Source organism: Lycorma delicatula, chromosome 1 (genome assembly GCF_047948215.1).
Source record: "Lycorma delicatula isolate Av1 chromosome 1, ASM4794821v1, whole genome shotgun sequence".
Classification (NCBI taxonomy): domain Eukaryota; kingdom Metazoa; phylum Arthropoda; class Insecta; order Hemiptera; family Fulgoridae; genus Lycorma; species Lycorma delicatula.
Window position 1 is genome coordinate 386,385,657 of NC_134455.1, and position 20,344 is coordinate 386,406,000.

The 20,344-nt window shown below is 28.5% G+C and overlaps 1 protein-coding gene across 1 annotated transcript in view; it reads left to right on the forward strand.

Annotated features, from left to right (window-relative positions):
* The window catches only part of LOC142317983 (trafficking protein particle complex subunit 12-like), a 57,182-nt gene that overhangs the window by 10,248 nt on the left and 26,590 nt on the right, over window positions 1-20,344 (forward strand). The window contains exons 4-6 of the mRNA XM_075354518.1: window positions 2,142-2,393; window positions 6,180-6,199; window positions 7,135-7,261. Of these exons, the coding sequence (XP_075210633.1) occupies window positions 2,142-2,393; window positions 6,180-6,199; window positions 7,135-7,261 (399 nt within the window). The remainder of the gene's footprint in view (window positions 1-2,141; window positions 2,394-6,179; window positions 6,200-7,134; window positions 7,262-20,344) is intronic.

Here is a 20,344-nt window from a genome sequence, read left to right on the forward strand (position 1 = left end):
CATTATCACCTGCTGAAAAGTATATTTTTTCTCTTGTACTGTGTGACCAAGATTCAACAGCTACCCTCTCTTTCTGGTTTCTTCTTTCCATTCTTTTCAAAATTTCAACATTCCTAACCCAATATGTCCAAGATATTCTTTAAATTTGCTATAGATTTATATTTTAAATATTTGAGGATTTTTAAGGAGAGTTAGGGATTGCTGACAGGGATGATTTTTCTAGAATGCAAGAAAAGGGTTGAGTGAACTTCAGTTTAATCCTTTCAACTCAAGCCAAAAGTTGTGAATTCATTTTGCTGACTGGTTTTATTTTTTTGTTTGATTTTATAAAATAAATCTCAATAAAAACTTGTTCATTGTTTTTTAAATTTTTATTGTAGTTAAAGATAATCTTTAAAGGTAATTTGAAAGTATATAGAATGATAAAGTAATTTGTAATCATTACAGGTTGTTCCAAGTTATCTTAGTTTAGCATCATGAAACTTGCTGTGACTGTAGAGTATCATAGAAGTGCTAGGGAACATGTGCACATATGTGCTTACTTTGTCTTTAAAATAGAAATAATTTTATTGTGTTATACTAGAAAAAATGTGTAATTTAAAATGAATTATGTAATTACATAATTATTATGCAATTTAAAAAATTAGATAACAGAAATTCATATAACAAATTAGATAACAAAATTAGATAAAAGGAAACTTAAGTAAAATAAAATGAATAATAATATAAAATAAATAGATTAAAAACATGTAATGCAGTAATTAATACAAGTTTTGATTTCAATAATTATAATATTTCTTAATAAAGAAAGTAAAATTTGGGAATTGTATCCAATACCGAAAGTGTTTTTATGAATTATTGTTATGATAACTATGAAAAACTGTTATCTTCTTCTACAACATATTCTTCTAAGTAAAGGGGTGGAGGTTGTCTATGAATTGGTTGGACTAATATTACAGATCAACATCATATATATTTATATATGTAAGTGTGTGTGTGTGTCTGTGTGTTTTTTTACGTGTTACAATTTGTGATGAGACTACGGTCCTATCATATTGTAACTGGTAGAGAAGTTTCCAGAAAGAAGAAAGAGAGAGAAAATAAAGAAAAAAGAATCTAGAAGGAATGACAAAGGGATTCTTTCTAGAAAAGGACTTACAGAAAAGCTTGGAAGGCACTTACAATTAAAAGGATGGTTGGGTACTGGTTCTGCAGGCCAGAAAATATAAGAACTGCTGGGACCAGCCGAGTAACAGTTAGTAGTCTTTCAAGTTCAAGTTGGGTCCAGAGTGTGTATGGCTAAACGAGTGAAGAGTATGGCTATTAATACTGAAACGAAGGACCTCCCATTTCAGTGAAAGAGTCGAGCTTTACCAAAGAAAGCAAGGCAGATTCAAAGTAAATCATTGTTAGTGGTTTTTTTATTGATGGAATCAGCACAGTTTCTTATAAGTCAATTCTACTATGATGTTCTGAGGTGGCTGAAAGATGACATCCTGTTATAAATGACTTGATGAAACAAATCTTGGTTGATGTATCAACCTGTAATGTATCACTTGTGCATAAATTTTTGACATCTGTAAACGTAACAGTCATTCCACACCCTCTCTAATCTCAAGACCCTATGTAATTTCTTCCTGGTTTCAAAAATGAAATTAAAGCTTAAGGAATGATGTTTTAAACCGTTGGAGGATCCTGGCTGAATCATGGGAGGCAATGAATATTCTTGATGATTAAGAGAAGCGTTTCTATTCATGGAAAAACAGTGGGATTACACTAACCATGCAGAAAGAGACTTCTTAGAAGGTGAAGGAAGCCAATAATTTTTAAGACAATTATTTATTTTTTATAGGCTTTATTTTGGGATCAATTAGGTAACACCTTGTATACACATGCAACGGAACAGCGAATAGTCTCTACTCTGTAATTATTATACCTACAGAAACTTAGAGGGTACATCATTTTTTCAGCAGATTTTTTTAAGGGATTTAACTTTTTAACTGAGTTTTTTCATTTCATTTTCTTCTTAAATAATATTTATTATTATTAAATAAATATTAATATAATATTTATCTTAAGTAAAAAAAATAATTTTTATTGAAATCATAAATAATATTTATTCTTAACTTATCCTTTTTCAGTTATGTTTTACAAGAATTGCTTTACTTGTAAAATTACAAGCCTTTTCATTAGCAGAGGCAGAGACTAGTGTGTGGTGGGATTGTGATCTCCCAGATCTGTATTATCAGTTTTATCCAGAATTATATGGCGGTCGCCTTGGTACACTTATACCTTTCCAATTCAGGTTGCTACTTTCTGTTTTACCAAGTTTTTGTGATAAACATCAAGAGGCTCTTGACAGATTACATTTAATACTTGCTGTTATTCGTAAGGTTTGATAATTTTATGAATCTATTCATTTCATACTTCTATTTTAAAACAATAAATAGATGCTTTTAACATTTTAAATCTTCAAAAACTGATAATAATGCACTCATTATATTTATGAAAATTCAGAGGGGCACTAATATTATGAGTTCTGACTTTATTCTCTTGTAGCTTTATCAGTTTTTTGCAGATTTTACCAGATTTGCTTTTATAGAAAGAAAATATATTTAATCATGTGCTCATGTTATCTTTTCAAATTGTTGAAATTTAATGGCTCACTTTCAAATTTCAAAGAAAATTTTCTTGATAAGAATGTTTCAGAGGTAATTAGCAACACCCTTTCAGAAAATTTACCATTAACTCCACTGCTAATTCGCTTCAATAAGTCCTTCAAAAGAAAAATTTCCAGGTAATTTGAAAACAAGTCATTTATAATTCATGTTTTGTCTTGCCATTCATTGTATGCAAAATTTTCCTTGATTTTTATTGTTTTATCTTAAAAATGATAAAGTTCTTGACTCTCAAAGGAGTTTACTAACTGACCTGTTGGCACTGGCAGTATTTTAATTTTGTCGTGTTCTGTTAGTTTAGTGCAGTTCATTTCATTAGAAATAAACTAAAAAAATATCTTTAGAAAATATATTCTAGTTAGTTGAATACACTAATCTCATAACCAGTTTAGGATCACCAATGTTGGGCATTTACACTTTTAGTGGTTAGAAAAACAACCCTCACATCAACTCTTGTGTGACCAATATTGAGCAATATTACAAAATTCCATTACTAAACTTTTCATAATTTTCAGAATTTTTTAGAAGTGTCATTTATTTTATTTAAATCATTATCTATTATATATTGTTTCATTAAATTTTTATATTTATTAAAACATATCATGACTGGTGTATGAGTTTTGTCAGATTTTAAAATAATGCTGTTGTTATAAATTAATTTACATTTAGATTGTAGATTATTTTTTTATTATTATTAATCAAGGGTTTGAAATTTATATTTCCTCATTTTATATCAACAATTTTATTGCCAGTGGTAATCTGTAAAATATCTTTATCATTAGCGTTTGCTGTATTTATATTTATTTCGGAATTCACTACAATATTCTTGATAATGTCGTTCTTATTCGTAATATTTTTACTTATAAAAATAATTGAGCATATCTTAATAGATTGTACCCTTATGAACCAAGTGCACCTATGAACCAAGGTGCACCTATATTAAATGGGTTACCAAAGTTACACAAACAGGGTATACCTATGCGTACTTTAATTAATTTTAAAACCATTACTTCTTACATTATATCTAAAATAATAGATAAAATTTTTAGAAGTAAAATAAAGTTAGAATGTAAATAGAATATAAAAAATGGATACAAGTTAGTAAATAAACTAAAATTATTAAATGTAAATGATAAAACTAGGATGGTTAGTTATGATAACTGTAATATGTATCCTAGTATACCCATAGAAGTAACTGTTAATATATTAAAGAAAAGATTAATACAAAATGATGAAGATCCCTTATTTATTGAAAATATCATTGTTATTATAAAAAAGATATGTAAACAAAATTATTTTAGTTTTGATAACGTAATATTACACCCAGGAAAATACACTACCGATGGGTTTCCCTTTGTCATCCATATTGTCTTAGGCTTATTTACAGGAGTTTGAAGATAAGATAGTTTACAGGATAACACATACACGTGATATTTTAATGTGGACTAGATACGTTGATGATATTTTTGTAGTCTATAATCCTGTGATAAATGATGAATATTTAATAATCTTGAATAAGTTAAACTCATACTATAATGATTTGAAATTTATGTTTGAAATTGATAACAACAGAAAAAAAAGGAAAAAATATTTAGATGTTAGTATTGAGGTTGGTAAAAATAATCAATGTATACAGTATACAGTATACAGGAAACCAACATCTAACAAAACCATTATACATAGAGCTTCAAATCACCCATGGTCACATAAGATTAGTACTAATACAAATATGGTAAATAGAGGAATTAATTAAATAAAACATAATGTAAATAAAAATGAATTAAACATAGAATTAAATATTATAAAGCAGATTGCTATATATAATGGTTATGATAGATAATAAAAAAATTGTATAAATTGAAAATAACACAAATTTAACACCAGTAAACAACACATAAAAAATTGACAATATATATTTAAAATATGTATAAACTGATAAAATAGTCAAACACGTTACAAAGGTTTATGATAATAAAAAGTCTAAACCCCATACTGAACGAATAACCATATAATAAAACATCTAATAAGTAATAAACATAATAATACTTCTTATGTATACAATTTGAGTGGTATTTATAAAATTGAATGTAATAATTGTGACCATATTTATATTGATAACGCCACTAGATTTTTTAAAACCAGATTGATGGTACATTTTAGAAATTATAAAAAAGGTAAGTTGGGTTTTTCGAATGTATCAGATCATTTGATTAAAAATAAGCACACAATATCAGATAGACAAAACTAAAAATACTAGAAATTAAAAAATGCATTATGGATATGAATAATAAGGGTTTTGACATTTTAGAAAAGTATTATATATATAATATAAGAATAAATTTAATAAGGTTTAATTTAATTAAACCTTAAATTTATAAGGTTTAATTTAATTAAACCTTATAAATTTAAACCTTATTAAACCTTATAAATTTACCATGCTCTATTTACCATATTTTCTTATTAAATTTAATATAATAAGATCAACCTCAGATAGAGTATGAAGACAATGTTATTATAAAGACTGCAGTAGATAGCACCACTGTTTTGATAATAATGTTAAGTAATTAACCTTCCAACCTGATTAGTAAAGCAAATTCCGTGAAACAACTAGCATATAATTTTACTTTACTTAAGTTTTTAATTTTACTTTAAAAGTTTTTAATTTTTATTTTTTAATTTAATTTTACTTTTACACACATCACATTGTTCACATGAGTAAAAAATTGTTACATTTCAATTTTTTAACTTAATTTTAATATCAGTTGTAATTAATACTTAATCTTTATAATTTTTAAACTATTTTTTATATTTTACATCTTGTTTTGATTTATAATTTTAAAAAAGTTTTTTAAATCTGTATAAGTTTTTAAAGTATGATAAAGTAAATTTAAATTTACTTTAATTTAAATTTAATTAGTTTAAAAAATTCTTAACATAAACTATAAATTAATAAGTCATATGATATTATATATTGCAAGTTTATGATGTTTTTTGAAATGTATATATATATAAATGTAATGCAGCTGATAATGAGAATTAATTTCGTGAAAGCACTTCTGCTTATGTAATGAAATAAAGTAAGTAATCCCATTTTAATTAATCTGTACTTGGGTTGATCTATTAAATATAAATTATATAAATATATATATATATACACACAAATACACAATTACAATCTTGTAATTGCAACAGTAACCTCTATTATATATATATATATATATACAAAATTTATTTACAAAAGTCTACTTAATAAAAAAATAGGTACATTTTGTCTTCTGTATCATAAAAAATCAGCTGTATTAATGAAATGAACCTACAGTTATCAAGACTAAATAATAAATGAATTAAAAATAATTAATAAGTTGCAACAGCAGCAAATATAAATTTTAAAAATAACCTTAAAAAACTTCAAATTTTTTTAGGTTTTTAACTTTATTTTTTTTTATATAATAAGCCTTGCATAAATGTTTATAAAAATTTTGCCTGGTGAAATCACAATAGATGCTGAGGAACATGGGTTTGTGATTAAAAAAAAATAAAAGAAAACAAAGAACAGTATGTTTTTATGATTTCAGACAGTTATTGCAATGCATTATATTTTAATTACAGTATTGTACACTTACGAAACCATGCATTCTATGCATGGTTTCGTAACAAATTTTAAACTGATTAATATATATTTTATTCTTACTTTTGGACACCAAATAGTTGACATGCAAGGTTCTTGCAGACATGAGAATATTAAGTTTGAAAGTACCTATTTGGACAAAATTGGTACAGCAAAAAGGAGTTCTGATTCAATCCTAAATTAAATTTTTGTTACACATTAGTAAAACTTATTAAAAATCCTGTTTTTACATGTTAAATGTAAGGGCATTTAAAATATAATGTTGATCTTTTTTTTGTATTAATGTAAAAAATAAATTATTGCCAATTAACTTCAGAGTATTTTCTTAATATCATAGTTTATGTATATTGAAAACATGTAAAATTAATATTATGAAAATATTATTCTTGAGTCTACAACTGTACTAGTGAATTTATTTTCTGTAATCTTATAGAGGTCATTAATTCTAACCTCATAGTCTGTTCTGCCTTTCATTGATCTGCCAGTCTCTTTTGAACCCCAAGAACCTCAAATGTCAACAATCTATGAACCTGCTGTTTACCATTATCAAATTGGGACATTCCATATACACAAAAGGCTGGCTGGTAATAGGTAACCCTTTATGTTTAAGGAGTTTTGCTGAAAGAGAGAATATGACCACTGAAGATTACCACCCTGGTTATTGTAAGAAAATTTAATTGTTAAATATCTGGCATTGTTCATTTGAAAAAGTAAAGAAAGTGTTTTCATATGTGAGTACACTTGTGTATATGTATGAACACATATATATCAGATTGTGCTGATGCACTGGTTTAATTTTTTTGTGAATGATCATGTATTTGTTGATAGATGTTACAGTGAAGGTGGAAGTCAGCTTGAATTGACACCCCAAGATAGAGCTGAATCAAAAAGATTATGGAAACAACGTGAAACTAGAGTTCTGCATGCAATAGTTAATGTAGCTCTTTTACAAAAGGTAATTAATTGTTTATATTCTATGTATTTTTCTTGGTATTTTTTTTTATTATAAACTATTCAGTATGGTGAAGTGGTGAATGCTGCTAATAAATGCTGATAGCATAAGGTGAAACTACACTAATATTGTTTAACTTCAGTGATTTATGGGAAGTAATGTGCCTTTGATCGCTGGCATTTATCATTATCTTAAATCCTTCAATTTCTAGGATGCTGTCATATTTCAGGTGTTGCAGAGTAAAGGTTATGATTAACTGTTTTTTCCTGGATTCTATATTATTAATATTATATTTCAAAGAATATTAAATGTAAAAAGATCTGTGTAATAATTCTTTGAATGGCAATGTTTTGATCTTACTTGGCAGTAGTTTCTTTGGTTATCCCTATGAGGCTTCTAAATTCCATGACAGTGCAAGGAAGAATAGGGGTGATCATTTCCTCTAAGTGCCTTCTGTATATTATATTTTAACAATTCTAATACGAATACTATGGATTAGTTAAAATGTAATTTATGTTATGTAAATGAGATGTGCTTACTTTTCAACATAATCCCATTGTACTTCAGGGCACTTAGTCTATCTTTTAACAAGTTGTTGAATCCTCTCCTGAAAGAAACTTTTTGGTCTGCAGCATAACCAAATGTGCTCTGCTTCCATGACCTATCCATCGGAAAAAAAATAATTCCCTAGCAGCTCTTCTTTTAGTGGACCAAAAAAATGAAAATCACTTAGAGCCAGGTCAGCATGGTGTAGTAGGTGGTTCAACAGCTTGAAACAAACATTTTGAAGGCAGAGGATTTTTTTTCCATGTGAGGTCAAGCATTACAGTGAAGGAAAATCACACTTTTTGAAAATTTACCATACATACCTTTGGACTTGATGAATCTTATCAAGATTCACAAGATTCAGTGATCACAATAGCTCATACTAGTTTTCACTATTCACTGTTTGTTTTCAAAGTGTGAAGTTAATAAAAACTGGGTCTCCCATACCCAGAATATTGTTATAATCAACCTTACTGCAAATGTGTTAGTTTTGAATTTTTTGTAGAAGTAGATAAAGATGTTTCCAAACAAACTTTGTTACTTGTTACCTTTGGGTTGAAAGTTATGAGCCCATGTTTCATCAACAATTATTTTCCATTTAAGAAATGAGTCAGCTTCCTTCATCTTCATCATAAACTTCTGGCAAATTTTTAAACGATTTTCTTTGTGAATAACTGTCATTTGATGTGGAACCCAGTGAACATGACTTTTCAAAAGTTTAAAAAATTGTGAATTATTGAAAATTACATTCAGCTCATTTGAGACTCAACTTTAGTTTGTGAATTATTTGTTTAACCTATTTTATCATTATTCTTTGAAGTGGAAGTCCTTCCTTTTTGTTGTTCATCACAGAGAAATATTGTTCTTTTTTAAAATTATAACTCCATTTAGATCTTGCAACCACTTAATGTGAAAAAACTCTCCATATTGCTGCTGCATTTTTTTTATGAATAATCTTGCTGGTTTCACTCCTTCTGAATTGAGAAGACTTATCCCTGCTTGCATTTTTCTTCCTTGGAACAATCAGACAAAAGTTCTTTCATTTTTAAATTGATTTGTTAAAAAACTACCAATGAAGCAATACTCCAATGAACAGATGATATGGTACAATTTGTATTAACAATAAAAAAATGAATATACTTGAAAAATATTATATTTATATAATTAAACAAACATATGAAATGATGAATCCATAGATTGTATTTGAAGATGATGGTTTAATTAAATACATAGTGGATTGTAGCAAGTGGCAACAGTGATTACAAATGTAGATGTGTGATGTTTGAAATTTACATCAATCTATTTTATTATATTACAAGCCATTTATTAGACAAAAAAAAACCAGTTTAAATATTTAATGTTAGGAGCCATATTTTGTGCATGTGTTTGGTGTTTCGGTTTAAGGACAGACACTTAGGCTCATGTATCCTAATGTTGACACCTTCTTTTTAGCAGGTCTCAAAATGCCCAACACCCAAAAATATTGAAATAACATTATGAACAACTATTTTAATAGTAGGGAACTTTTTCTATTGATTTTTTAGATGATTCAATTAAGAAACTAGTGATCTTACTTTGAGTGTAAATCAGTAGTTCAGAGTGTAAAAACTGGATGTGTAGTTTCCGCCATAGTCACATGAAGCCCTAGCAAAGACTAAAGACCATTTTCTCACATATACAAACATTCATCCTCAAGAACTAAACATTTAAACCTATCTGTTGGGGAATCCACTGTATTATTTGGTGTCAGCTGATACCAATTAACAGCATTAATGTGCAAATAGGAACAGCTATATTCGTAGAATCTAACTGCCTATAATTCTTATCTATAACTTGGAATCACAACTAGCAAAGGTTTTGAATATATTAAAATATGTTTTATATAGTTATCCATACTTTGAATGTTTAATACTAATAATTATAGAATAAAGATACAACATTTTTAATTTGTTTAAAATAAATTTAAACTGCATTTGTTATCCTTTTACAAAAATCAGTAGGGTATTTGAATATGACCAACCTAACCCAACAAGAATATAAACTAATAATATACAGTGTTCTCTCACTTTATGATGTTAATTGGTTCCAGATAAACTGTTGTAAAATGAAAATACAGTAATGTGAGGCTGTTTATTATAATGCATAAACCATACTTAATTACTTTGAATTCTTAGTGTGTGCTGGTATTTCGTGGACTTTTTTATTTTAAATCATCAAATATAGGTTTGGTATGAACATTTTTCATACTTTTACTAACTGTTCACCTTTCATTTGTATTTCTTTAATTCACAGCTCTTTTCATTTTAATGCCTACAGTGTCATTTTAATGTCACAGTGTCTACTTCATTAATATTTTTCACACTTTTTAACTGTTCTTTATTTACTATTTTGACTGAAAACTTTTATTATAAGGTAATTTATAAATCCTGATTCATAATTATGTTTTTTATTGTTTCTTGTTTAGTTTTAATAAAAATCTTATTTTTACTTCATTATTTAGTAAAAATTTTATTAATGAATTTTTTGAGAATAAATATGAAATGAGAAGTGTAATTTTACTACCCCTAAAAGTACAAAAAACTCAACTTAAGAAAAAATAATAAAACTAATTTAAAATAAAACTATTTAAATAAAATAACACAAAATTAGTCTTACTTTACTCGATCATACTGCATGGAGAGCATAATTACTCATGCAAAAAATGAGAAAAACAGCGACTAGTTTTTAGTGCAATGGTAAGTAATGAAATTGGTTTATTCTAGTTTTTATTTTTTTTTTTAGTGTTGTCCAACTTGTGATATTTGTCATATTGTGAAATAATCATATTGTTTACTATTTATTTGCTGTAATGTCAACAGTGTCTATTTCAACATAACTATCACCAAAATTACATAAATCGTTATAACCCAAGTATCTCCAGTTCTTACTTTACTGAAATTCATATAAAATATCAGTTTGTATTTAGCTTAAATAAAGGATTAAATAAAATTCACTGTTCTTTTACTAAATTACACAATTTTACAAATCAGTAAAATATTTATAGAAAATAAAAAATTAACTCATTGATAATATTATTTAAAAAAAATAATTAATTGTTTTGCTACTTTAGCAACTGCCTTGGTTTTAAAACTTTAATGTCATTTAAAAAATAAGTTCTTCATTTTTTAATTTGTCTTTCATATTTAATAATCGTTTTCACTTCTCATCTGCACTGAAACATTCTCAAAAATATTTATGGTGGACACTATTCCTTTGAAAAAATTTTGACGTACGTGCTCTTCCAGCTTCCATTCTCTTGTAATAATTGATAAAGAAAAATAAATGAAGTTTCTACTCTCTCTACATATAATTTGATATCCAATCTTCACAGCAGTATAGACATATACTGATTATTAGAGCATCAAAAAATAGCACATACCCTGCCAAACTTATTATCTTTCTCATTACAGGTACTGCCATGACAGTTGGCGAACCAAAGTATGCTACTTTCCTAAACTTTGCTGATAAGTTACTACACTGAAATAATTTTAGAACAATAAAATCTGCTTCTATTGTAATAAAAATCTAGGAGCAAAACAATCTTTCCTTTATGAAATGGGACAACTGCTACTATCTTAGAAAGATTAATTTCTAATAAACTGATCATCGTAGTACCTTCTCAATATAATTGTAAACTATGTTGTGCATTTGTACAGGACCAAGCCAATAGTATCAAATCATGTACATAAAGCAAGAGCATTAGAACTTTGAATGAATCTGCACCAATATTTCTAGCACTATTTCATTCAAAATATCTCCTATAAAAAGTGCAAATAGTAGAGGGTTCAATACTTCTCCTCCAAGACTGTCAAATTTTATTTCACTCTACATCAAATCCTTTAATTTCAAAAATCAATAAAAATAGAAATTACTCTTTTTTGTTTTAATCATAGCTTAACTGCTGATGATAAAAGTAAATACAACATCCCTATATTCTCTTCCCACCCGAAATCCTACCTGTAAGTAACTAATTTGTGTTTATTTATTTCAACCTGCAAGAAAGTTTCAAAACTTTCCATTAAGTTGTGTCATCATGTATATGTAATTCACAAAATAAGTTTAGAAATTTAATGAATAAATCCATCTTATGTACGAGTAATTTATAAAATGTTTCAGTTAACTGCATCTAAAGCAGTTATCTACAAATAAACAATGTAATTTTTGACTACTCCTTTGCAGTTTTAGTTTTATGATGTTATAGAAATTAAAAATGTCATTGACTGTCGACTATCCTCCCTAAATCCAGCATGGAACTCATTAATTATATTATTTTTACTCACCCACTCCTGTAACATACCTAATAACACCAGAAATTTTTTTTTCCAATATTTTAATACTTTTAACAGTAGTATTAGTAAAAGAGATGCCCCGATAATTTTGTATATTAAATATATTGCCCTTTTTATCTATTGGGTAAATTATAGTTTCTAAAAAATCAAATGGCACCTGTTGTGACTCAAAAACATTATTATAAAAATTTAAGAAAAGTCAGAAAAATTTTCTGGGCACCATTTTATAAAATTCCTTATGTACTCGTACGCTTCATTACCCTTAGCTTTATTCACTATCTTTAACAGCTCTATAAATATTACTGATGAATTCAGAAATTCATCTACTTGAAATGGTATAAATAAGATGTATAGATTGCACAGTGATCAGCTGACAGCAACCTGCATAAATATTGGACCCATGTTTCTGCCCTAATATCCATTGCACATATAAAATACTTTTTGGTTGTATTTACTAAATTCCGGAAATTTTCCCTTATGTTATGAAATTACACCCTTAAACCAATAAAAAATATTTTATTTTTTTATATAAACTAACATAATATTGTTTTTTTTTCCAAATATCAAAGTCTCATCTATTTAGTACTTTCCTATATAAATTTAAGTAAGCAAAATTCCTTTTCCTTGTTGTACTGCATTCTCACTCGCACTGGTTTTGCATGCCCAGCCAAAAAATTTATTCTACTTAAAGCATCTTCTACAGCTGCATCATATTGTTTCTATCCCCTTGTTAACATCTGTTAGCAAATTAACTCCCCTTTGATTAGAATTTTCAAGAGTACATTTACTCATATATGGGGTTATTCCATTTTAATTCAACAAATGATCAGCGCATCACTATTTTTGATTTTGATGATATTTGGTATATGATAACTACCCACCTTGTTGTGGCCAAAAAATATTTTTTTTATATTTAAAAAAAAAAATATTTTTTGAGTAATAGACTATTTAATAACTCACCAACATATAAAAACAGCTATTTTTGTCATTTTTCCATGAGCTATAGCATTCTTATTTTACATCGTACACAGGGTCAAAAAAGGCTTTTATAAAAAGTAAATATGGAATTTCATCTTAGTGTACTCAAAATTCATTTTGTTACATAACCAAATCTTGTAATATTTACTGAAGTTACATTTACAAATTGTTGTTTTTTCAAATTTTGGACCCAAAATAAATAATGAAGGATTTAGGGTAACAGGCCTGTTTTTTACCTTTTAACTGTTAGGTACTAGTAGTACTTATAAAAAAAAATTGGACAGTTACCAATTGTCCTTCATTAAAAAAATGTACGCCAAATCATAAGATTTTGAAAATGTCTCATTTTTGGGGCCCAAAAACCACATGTGGGACAGGTGGCGAAAATCTGAAATTTTTACAGCAGTAAGTGCATTTTATGTAATTTAAAACCATACAAAATTTATTTTGTTACTCAAAGGGGTTGACAAATAATGAAGCCAACAAAACTGCTAAAAACACTGTTCCTTCTAATTGTAAACAACATATCCAAAAATACTGATGTTACGCATTTTTTCAGATTATAATAATTACAACTAAACTCATTAGATTGAATAAATTGATAATTAATAAGTACTCAATTACAAACTGATATTAGTAGTCTGTTACAGAATGATAAATAATAATTACAAAGTGATAAACAAATCAAATACATTAACAAGTTGTTCAATTCAGTTTTTCCTTATTTTACTCCTGCCAATGTAATTTATAAATAAATATTGTACTTTTTCATAACAAACTTAACTAACATAACTTAGTGTTCCTGCCATTTTTTTATTGAGTAGAACTGATAATTCCTCATTCATCTTTGGTATAATGTTGGACCTCTTCCAGTAGTTGATAGAGAAAGCTCTGAAGGCATGAGCGTCTTTAAAATATTTTCCAATTGAACCCATGTTTGTTTATCCCTCAATGATTTCTTGAATGAAGTACCAGAACCCTGCGAATGGAAAAAGTGTATTTGATATTCCTCTTCATTTTCATGTATTTTGACTTCAATGACCTCACCTAATCACTGCTTGCCATCTTATATGTAGCAGATAACCAATAAAGGAATCAAAAATACTAGTGTCCTTGTACCGATATTAACGTAAATGTTTCTGATTCAGAGGTCGCCCAGACTTACAAAATACATTTCTGACTTGTGGAGTATAACTTTGAAAGGTTTTTGTTTCTGGGACTGTTGTGATTAAGCAAGTTATAAATGACTGTTGTGAAAGCAAGTTATAGATATTTTAGAAGCAGAAGAACGACGTAGTACTGTGCTTCAAGTACTCCTATTCACACAATAGCTTTGGCTTAGTAATTTTCCTTCTTTTTTAAAATATTTGAGAAATGTGTGTACTGTAGCATAAGTTTTTGACCAGTGGTATGACTACACTTCATCTTGTATCACAAAAGGAAAATTTTGAGAGAAGACTTCCATGACAATATATTCCCCCTCTTTTTCCTTTTTAATGTTGAGGAAATTAGCTTGTTTCTTTGCAACAAAATGATGCCTTTTTAGATTATTTAAATTTTCAGTAAGTTTATATAAGCGCTCTTGAAATGAAGAATTTGAGTAGTTAGTTAACAACGCTCAACAGAAACCCACTGTTTGAAGATAATTTCTGTATCAAAATCATCCCAGCTCTCTTGCAGTAATCTGAGCACTTCATTAGTGCCTGGACATTTTTCACACTGTGACAGCATATGCTTCATTTTCTATATCACATACCATGGTTTAAAGGAGAATTTTATAATCAAATTTCATTTTTACATTTTACATTTTGGTGGCTGACACACACACACACACACACACACACACACACACACAGAGTGAGTATCTGACCCACCAGCCAAAACACAAAATTTAGGTCTTAAATCGGCAAATTTTGAAAAATTAATTTTTAAATTATGTTTTTCTTTGAAGGCTGTGTACAATTCTTTTAAGTTACATAAGTTAAGCCTTTTCTGAATATTAATTTTCTTCCCGTCAGCTTGTATTACAGAGACACAATCCTTCTTGCCTGGCATCATTCGGCTGTGCTCATCATTCTGGTAAAATTCTTGGACACATTTAATAACATTTTCATCAATTATGTGACTGGGTTTCTTTTTGCCGATTTGTGACAAAATTCCACTTGTTTTAACTAATTGTTTTGGATTGACAGGCTAAGTACTGACTAACACTAAATTCATTTTGAATTTTTGAATGCTCCAACTGCTCGGTAATTAACTTAAAATATTAATTTTTTCCTGGGTTGATGTAACTATTTAAATTTTATCCTTTATTTTAATGATTAATTCTTCATATTCCTTACCTAAATCAGTCTAATTTTGTGGTACTAAACTAGTTTCTTCTGTAGAAATATTTAAATCAAAGGAATCGTTTAATTTACTGGTAACTGATTTGGCTACTTTTGTAACTTTATTTTTTTTAAATTGGTTCCTTGCGCTGCTTGATAAGTTTTGAATCTTAACAGGGGAAATGCCAAGTGCTAAACAAGCTGTATTCACCGACTTGACTATAAAACATAGAGGCTGAAATATATCTTGACATTCCGGTTTGCTTTCTGTATCATCTTGTGGTATTTGCATTTTGTACACAATGCTCTGCCTGGATTTAATTTTAAATTTGGATTGCTTGTTGAAATTATCAAAGATATTTCTCAAAGAGATTTTTTAACCGGTTTAGTGTGACAGCTAAATGAGTCAGAGCAACTATTCCCATTAGTATGAAAATATTTATCTAAATATTCGGTTTTATGAAAAGTGCAGATATTTTTTGTTTCAGTACCCACTTCTTAAAGATATCAATGTTATTTGCTGTTCAGTAAACTCTAAAATCATGCTATACTGAAGATCTGTTGTAATTCAATTTGTGACATACTGTTTCAATGTGAGTGCCAATTGAACAATCCATAATCCGTTTTTATAAAATGCAAGAGTTCTTACAGTAACAATACAGTTAGAATAAATGATAAAACTATCAATTGCAACTCACTTTTTTCTTAGTTTGTTCCAGTTTCTCTACAGCTAAAATAAAAATTTCTCTTATTAATAAAATTAAAAATAAAAGATATCGCATAAAAGAGAAGTTCACCAGTAATAAATTGACTTTACAAACAGGTATATATTACCTAACCACAGTGTACATTATTAACCTCACTAGCAACAATACAACATATCTCATTGAAATCAAAAAAGTAACCAAGCCTTCTACAATGTTTACATTCAAGATTATACAAACATTCATGTCTATTCAATTGTGTTTAAACATGAGTTGTATATATGAATTATAGACATTGTATAGTATTGTATCTCATTACAGACATCAAAATATTTTGTATAGTAGGCCTACATTATTATCTGAAAAAAATACATGCTGTGAATCTTTTGGGTACATTGTTCACGGCTAGAAGGAAGAATGTTTTTAGCTGTTCTGATGGCTTCATTACTTGTCAACCCCTTTGACTAACAAAATAAATTTTATATAGTTTTAAAGTGCATAAAAAGTAGTTATTGCTGTAAAAATTTCAGATTTTGCCACCTGTCCCACTTTTGGTTTTTGGGCCCCAAAAATTTGACATTTTCAAAATCTTTCAATTTGGCAGCCATTTTTTTTAATGAAGGACATTCAGTAACAGTCCAGTTTTTTTTTCATAAGTACTACTAGTACATAAGAGTTAAAAGGTAAACAAAAAGCCTGTTACCCTAAGCCCTTCAGTATTTATTTTCGGCCCAAAATTTGAAAAAAACAATTTGTAAACGTAACTTCAGTAAACATTACAAGATTTGGATATGTAACAAAATGAATTCTGAGTACACCAAAATGAAGTTCCAAAAAGCTTACTCTTCCAAAAAAGCCCTTTACACGACCAAACACTCTTTCTAAAAAGCGCTTTTTGACTCTCTATATGATGTAAGATAAGAATGCTAAAATTCATGGAAAAACTGATGAAAATGATAATTTTTACCTGTTGGCAAGTTAGAAAATAGTCTATTACTCAAAAAAAATTTTTTTAATATAAAAAGAAAATATTTTTTGGCCACTACAAGGTGCGTAGTTATCATTTACCAAATATCATATACCAAATATCATCAAAATCAAAAATAGTAATGCAATAAAATTTTTGAAAATTTCTTGAATTAAGAGTAAGATTGTCCATCTTACACATTATTTTTATGTTTTCCTCCCTCAGGAGTTTGACCTCATCTTTTAGTGTCTATTTTTCTTCACCTAACTACCAAACTATGAATGTCAACAATAAATTTATCCATTACGTCTTCTTTTGTTGCCAGAATACCCAGTTTTTCATTAAAATATTTTTTCAACACATGTTCCATAGCTTTCCACAACTTATTTTCTCAAGCAAATGTTATGCCAGATGTTTGGCCAGCTGTGGAATACTCTCTGATATGTTTTGTGCTTGCTTATTATTCTGACTCTATGATATATCGTTCGATTATTAGCGAAATATAAAACAAAACCAAAAACAAATAAAGATTAAGTAAATACATTCAATCGCAAAGTACATACTTGTACATTTAAATACAATAAGGTAGCCAACAGATAGCATGTCTTTACCAGTAACTTGTTTATAAGTAATAATTCTTAATATGAAGTTGTTTTGGGATTTTTAAAGAACAAAAATCTTATAAACAAGAACTATCTGGTGCTAGTCTACTGATGAAAGTGCTCTTTTTTAGTCTCAAAAAACTGTGATCACTTTTCTACTCTGGTTACTCTTTTTAAGTTGCTCAGCCATTTTTTTTTTGGAAGATTTTTTTTAAAGAAGTTTTAAAAAACTTAAATACTCAGGCAGCAATAATACTGAAATTTTGTTATATCCCTATAGAGCCAAATCATTCAAATCATGCACTGAAGCTTTTAGCCTAATAAATAAATATAAATATAAAGAGGTACTCTTACTACTTGAATGTTAATTTTTGCATTTATATGATTAACTTACTTGTAGACTTATATTGATCATAAATGTCATTTTATTGCTTGAAAGCATAAAAGTAAAGTGTGAAGCTCAATTATTAGTTTAAAGGACAATTAGTTTAATTTATCATTCAACAAATTCTGATAACAAGACTGGATAGCAAAACTGGATCAAGTGGTTACCAAAGAGTAGAGGCTCAAGGATGTGAATGAGCCATTAATAGTTGTTGAAAATTGTATTTAAAGAGTTAAATAAATAAATGTTTGTTGTATAGATAAAAAAAGTATAGGAAAAAAGTACAGGACAAAATTATGAAAATCTTAAAATGCTGAAACGTACGTTAGAAAGATAGAAGATTAATTAAAATATTTTATAACAATCAAAGAAACAGCTATGAAAGTTATGATGTACAAAGCGAGTGGTATTACCTAGGAAAAGGTGCCTCTCACATAACTAGTACTTCTTTCTAGGTACCTATCTTCCTTTCTCACACATTGTTTAGCTTGTATGTTGAAGATGTGGTAAAAAAATACCTCGGGAGAAGATGAAGAGATCAGCAATGTAGATGAAAAGAATATGAAATGTTTATTTAACATTTTTTAAAGAAAACATATTTCTTGTATTAAGTACCATGTTATCAATCTGCAGAAGCTGAAACACAGTTAATTGAACAGATGATTTCAAAAGTGGAAAAGATTATCACAGAATATGGAATGAAAATAAATATTAGGAACAATGACAACAAACATGAATGTTTACACACAAAAAAAAATGGAATACTGATTAGGGAAAGCATTACAGGTGTTTTTAGGTTCCTTTAAAAGAATATTACAAAAATAAAAACAAAATATAAAATTGAATTGGTAACAACTAAGAAAGAGGTTAATAGAAAGAAAAGTATTTATATTATAATTGTTATTCTTAAGATATTTTGAAGGGTTATGTTCAGTGTTACTTCTTAAGGATGTGATGTGAAAACAAGAATCTTTTAAAAAAAATGGGCAAAACAAAGTCTAGACATGTCAAATAATGGCATATTGTAAATCTTATTAACAGTATGTTGTCATAAGACAGAAAGGATTTTGGTTTAATTAGCTTATAACTGCACTGTGAGAATATTTTTTTGGGTTCAACTAAGAGCTCTTGAATAATATTTTTCCCATTTGGAGTTAAGTTGTCTCGTTTCTTTCACTCTTGGTAACATAATGTTTATCCCTAGCTCGGCTGTCCCATGCAAATGAGACAGCCAAGCTAGGGCTATGTTTTTTATAATTAACTAGCTCTACCCGCCACGCTTTGCTGTGGCACATTGTAGTTGCATGGATGAGAAATGAGAAACAAAACAAAGCATACGTTTCATAGAAGTTTAATTTTGCAATACTTGTGGATACACAATATTTTTTGTTTTTCCACTGTCTGCGTAGATATAAAGGCTATCTGGTTTGCCGACTCGGGAACACGCAGCATACAGTTGTCCATGTGAGAAGCAATCCGCATCTAAATCTAAACCACACAATTCTAAAGATTGACCTTGAGCTTTATTGATTGTGATTGCAAATGCCAATCAAATTGGGAATTGCAATCTTTTAAATTAAAATGGTGTATCGGTCGGGATTATGGGTATTCGAGGAATGAGGCATCTTCACCTTTGAAAGGCCCCGTTAAAATTTTTGCTTCCACTACGTTATTCATCAATTTCTTAACTGCAAGTCGCGTGCCGTTGCAGAGTTTTGGCTGATTAATATTCCGCAACAGGATAATTGTCATTTTTTGATCGAACCGTTGCTAGAATCAATCTAATGAGGAATGTTTTCCCAGTTCCACCTGGCGCATCCAAGAAGAAGGTCCCTCCAACTCCGTCATTTTTCATTTGCATTATGTGATTATAAATGCCTTTCTGTTCACGCGTTAATTTGGGAATGTTTGATTGGACATATGACTGAAGATCACCAATGTTGTATCTCTGTTCACGGCGTAAATCCACATCAAATGAAGTAATCGCAGCTCGGGTGGGTGCTGGCATTCCCAATTAACTAAGAACTTTATTTGCAATAGCTAAGCACTTGTCTTCAATATTTATCAATGCTTCGTTGTAAATGCCTTCTGTAAATTCCATGGTCATATTGGTATTTTCTAGGCGTATTCTATGCAAAATATCCTCAGCCATATGCGGATCGATATCTTTCCCATAACTCTGTGGGAGATGAAGGGAAGCAAGCGGACAATATAATGCGCAAATTTTGTTTGGATGTGCAGTGTTGCAC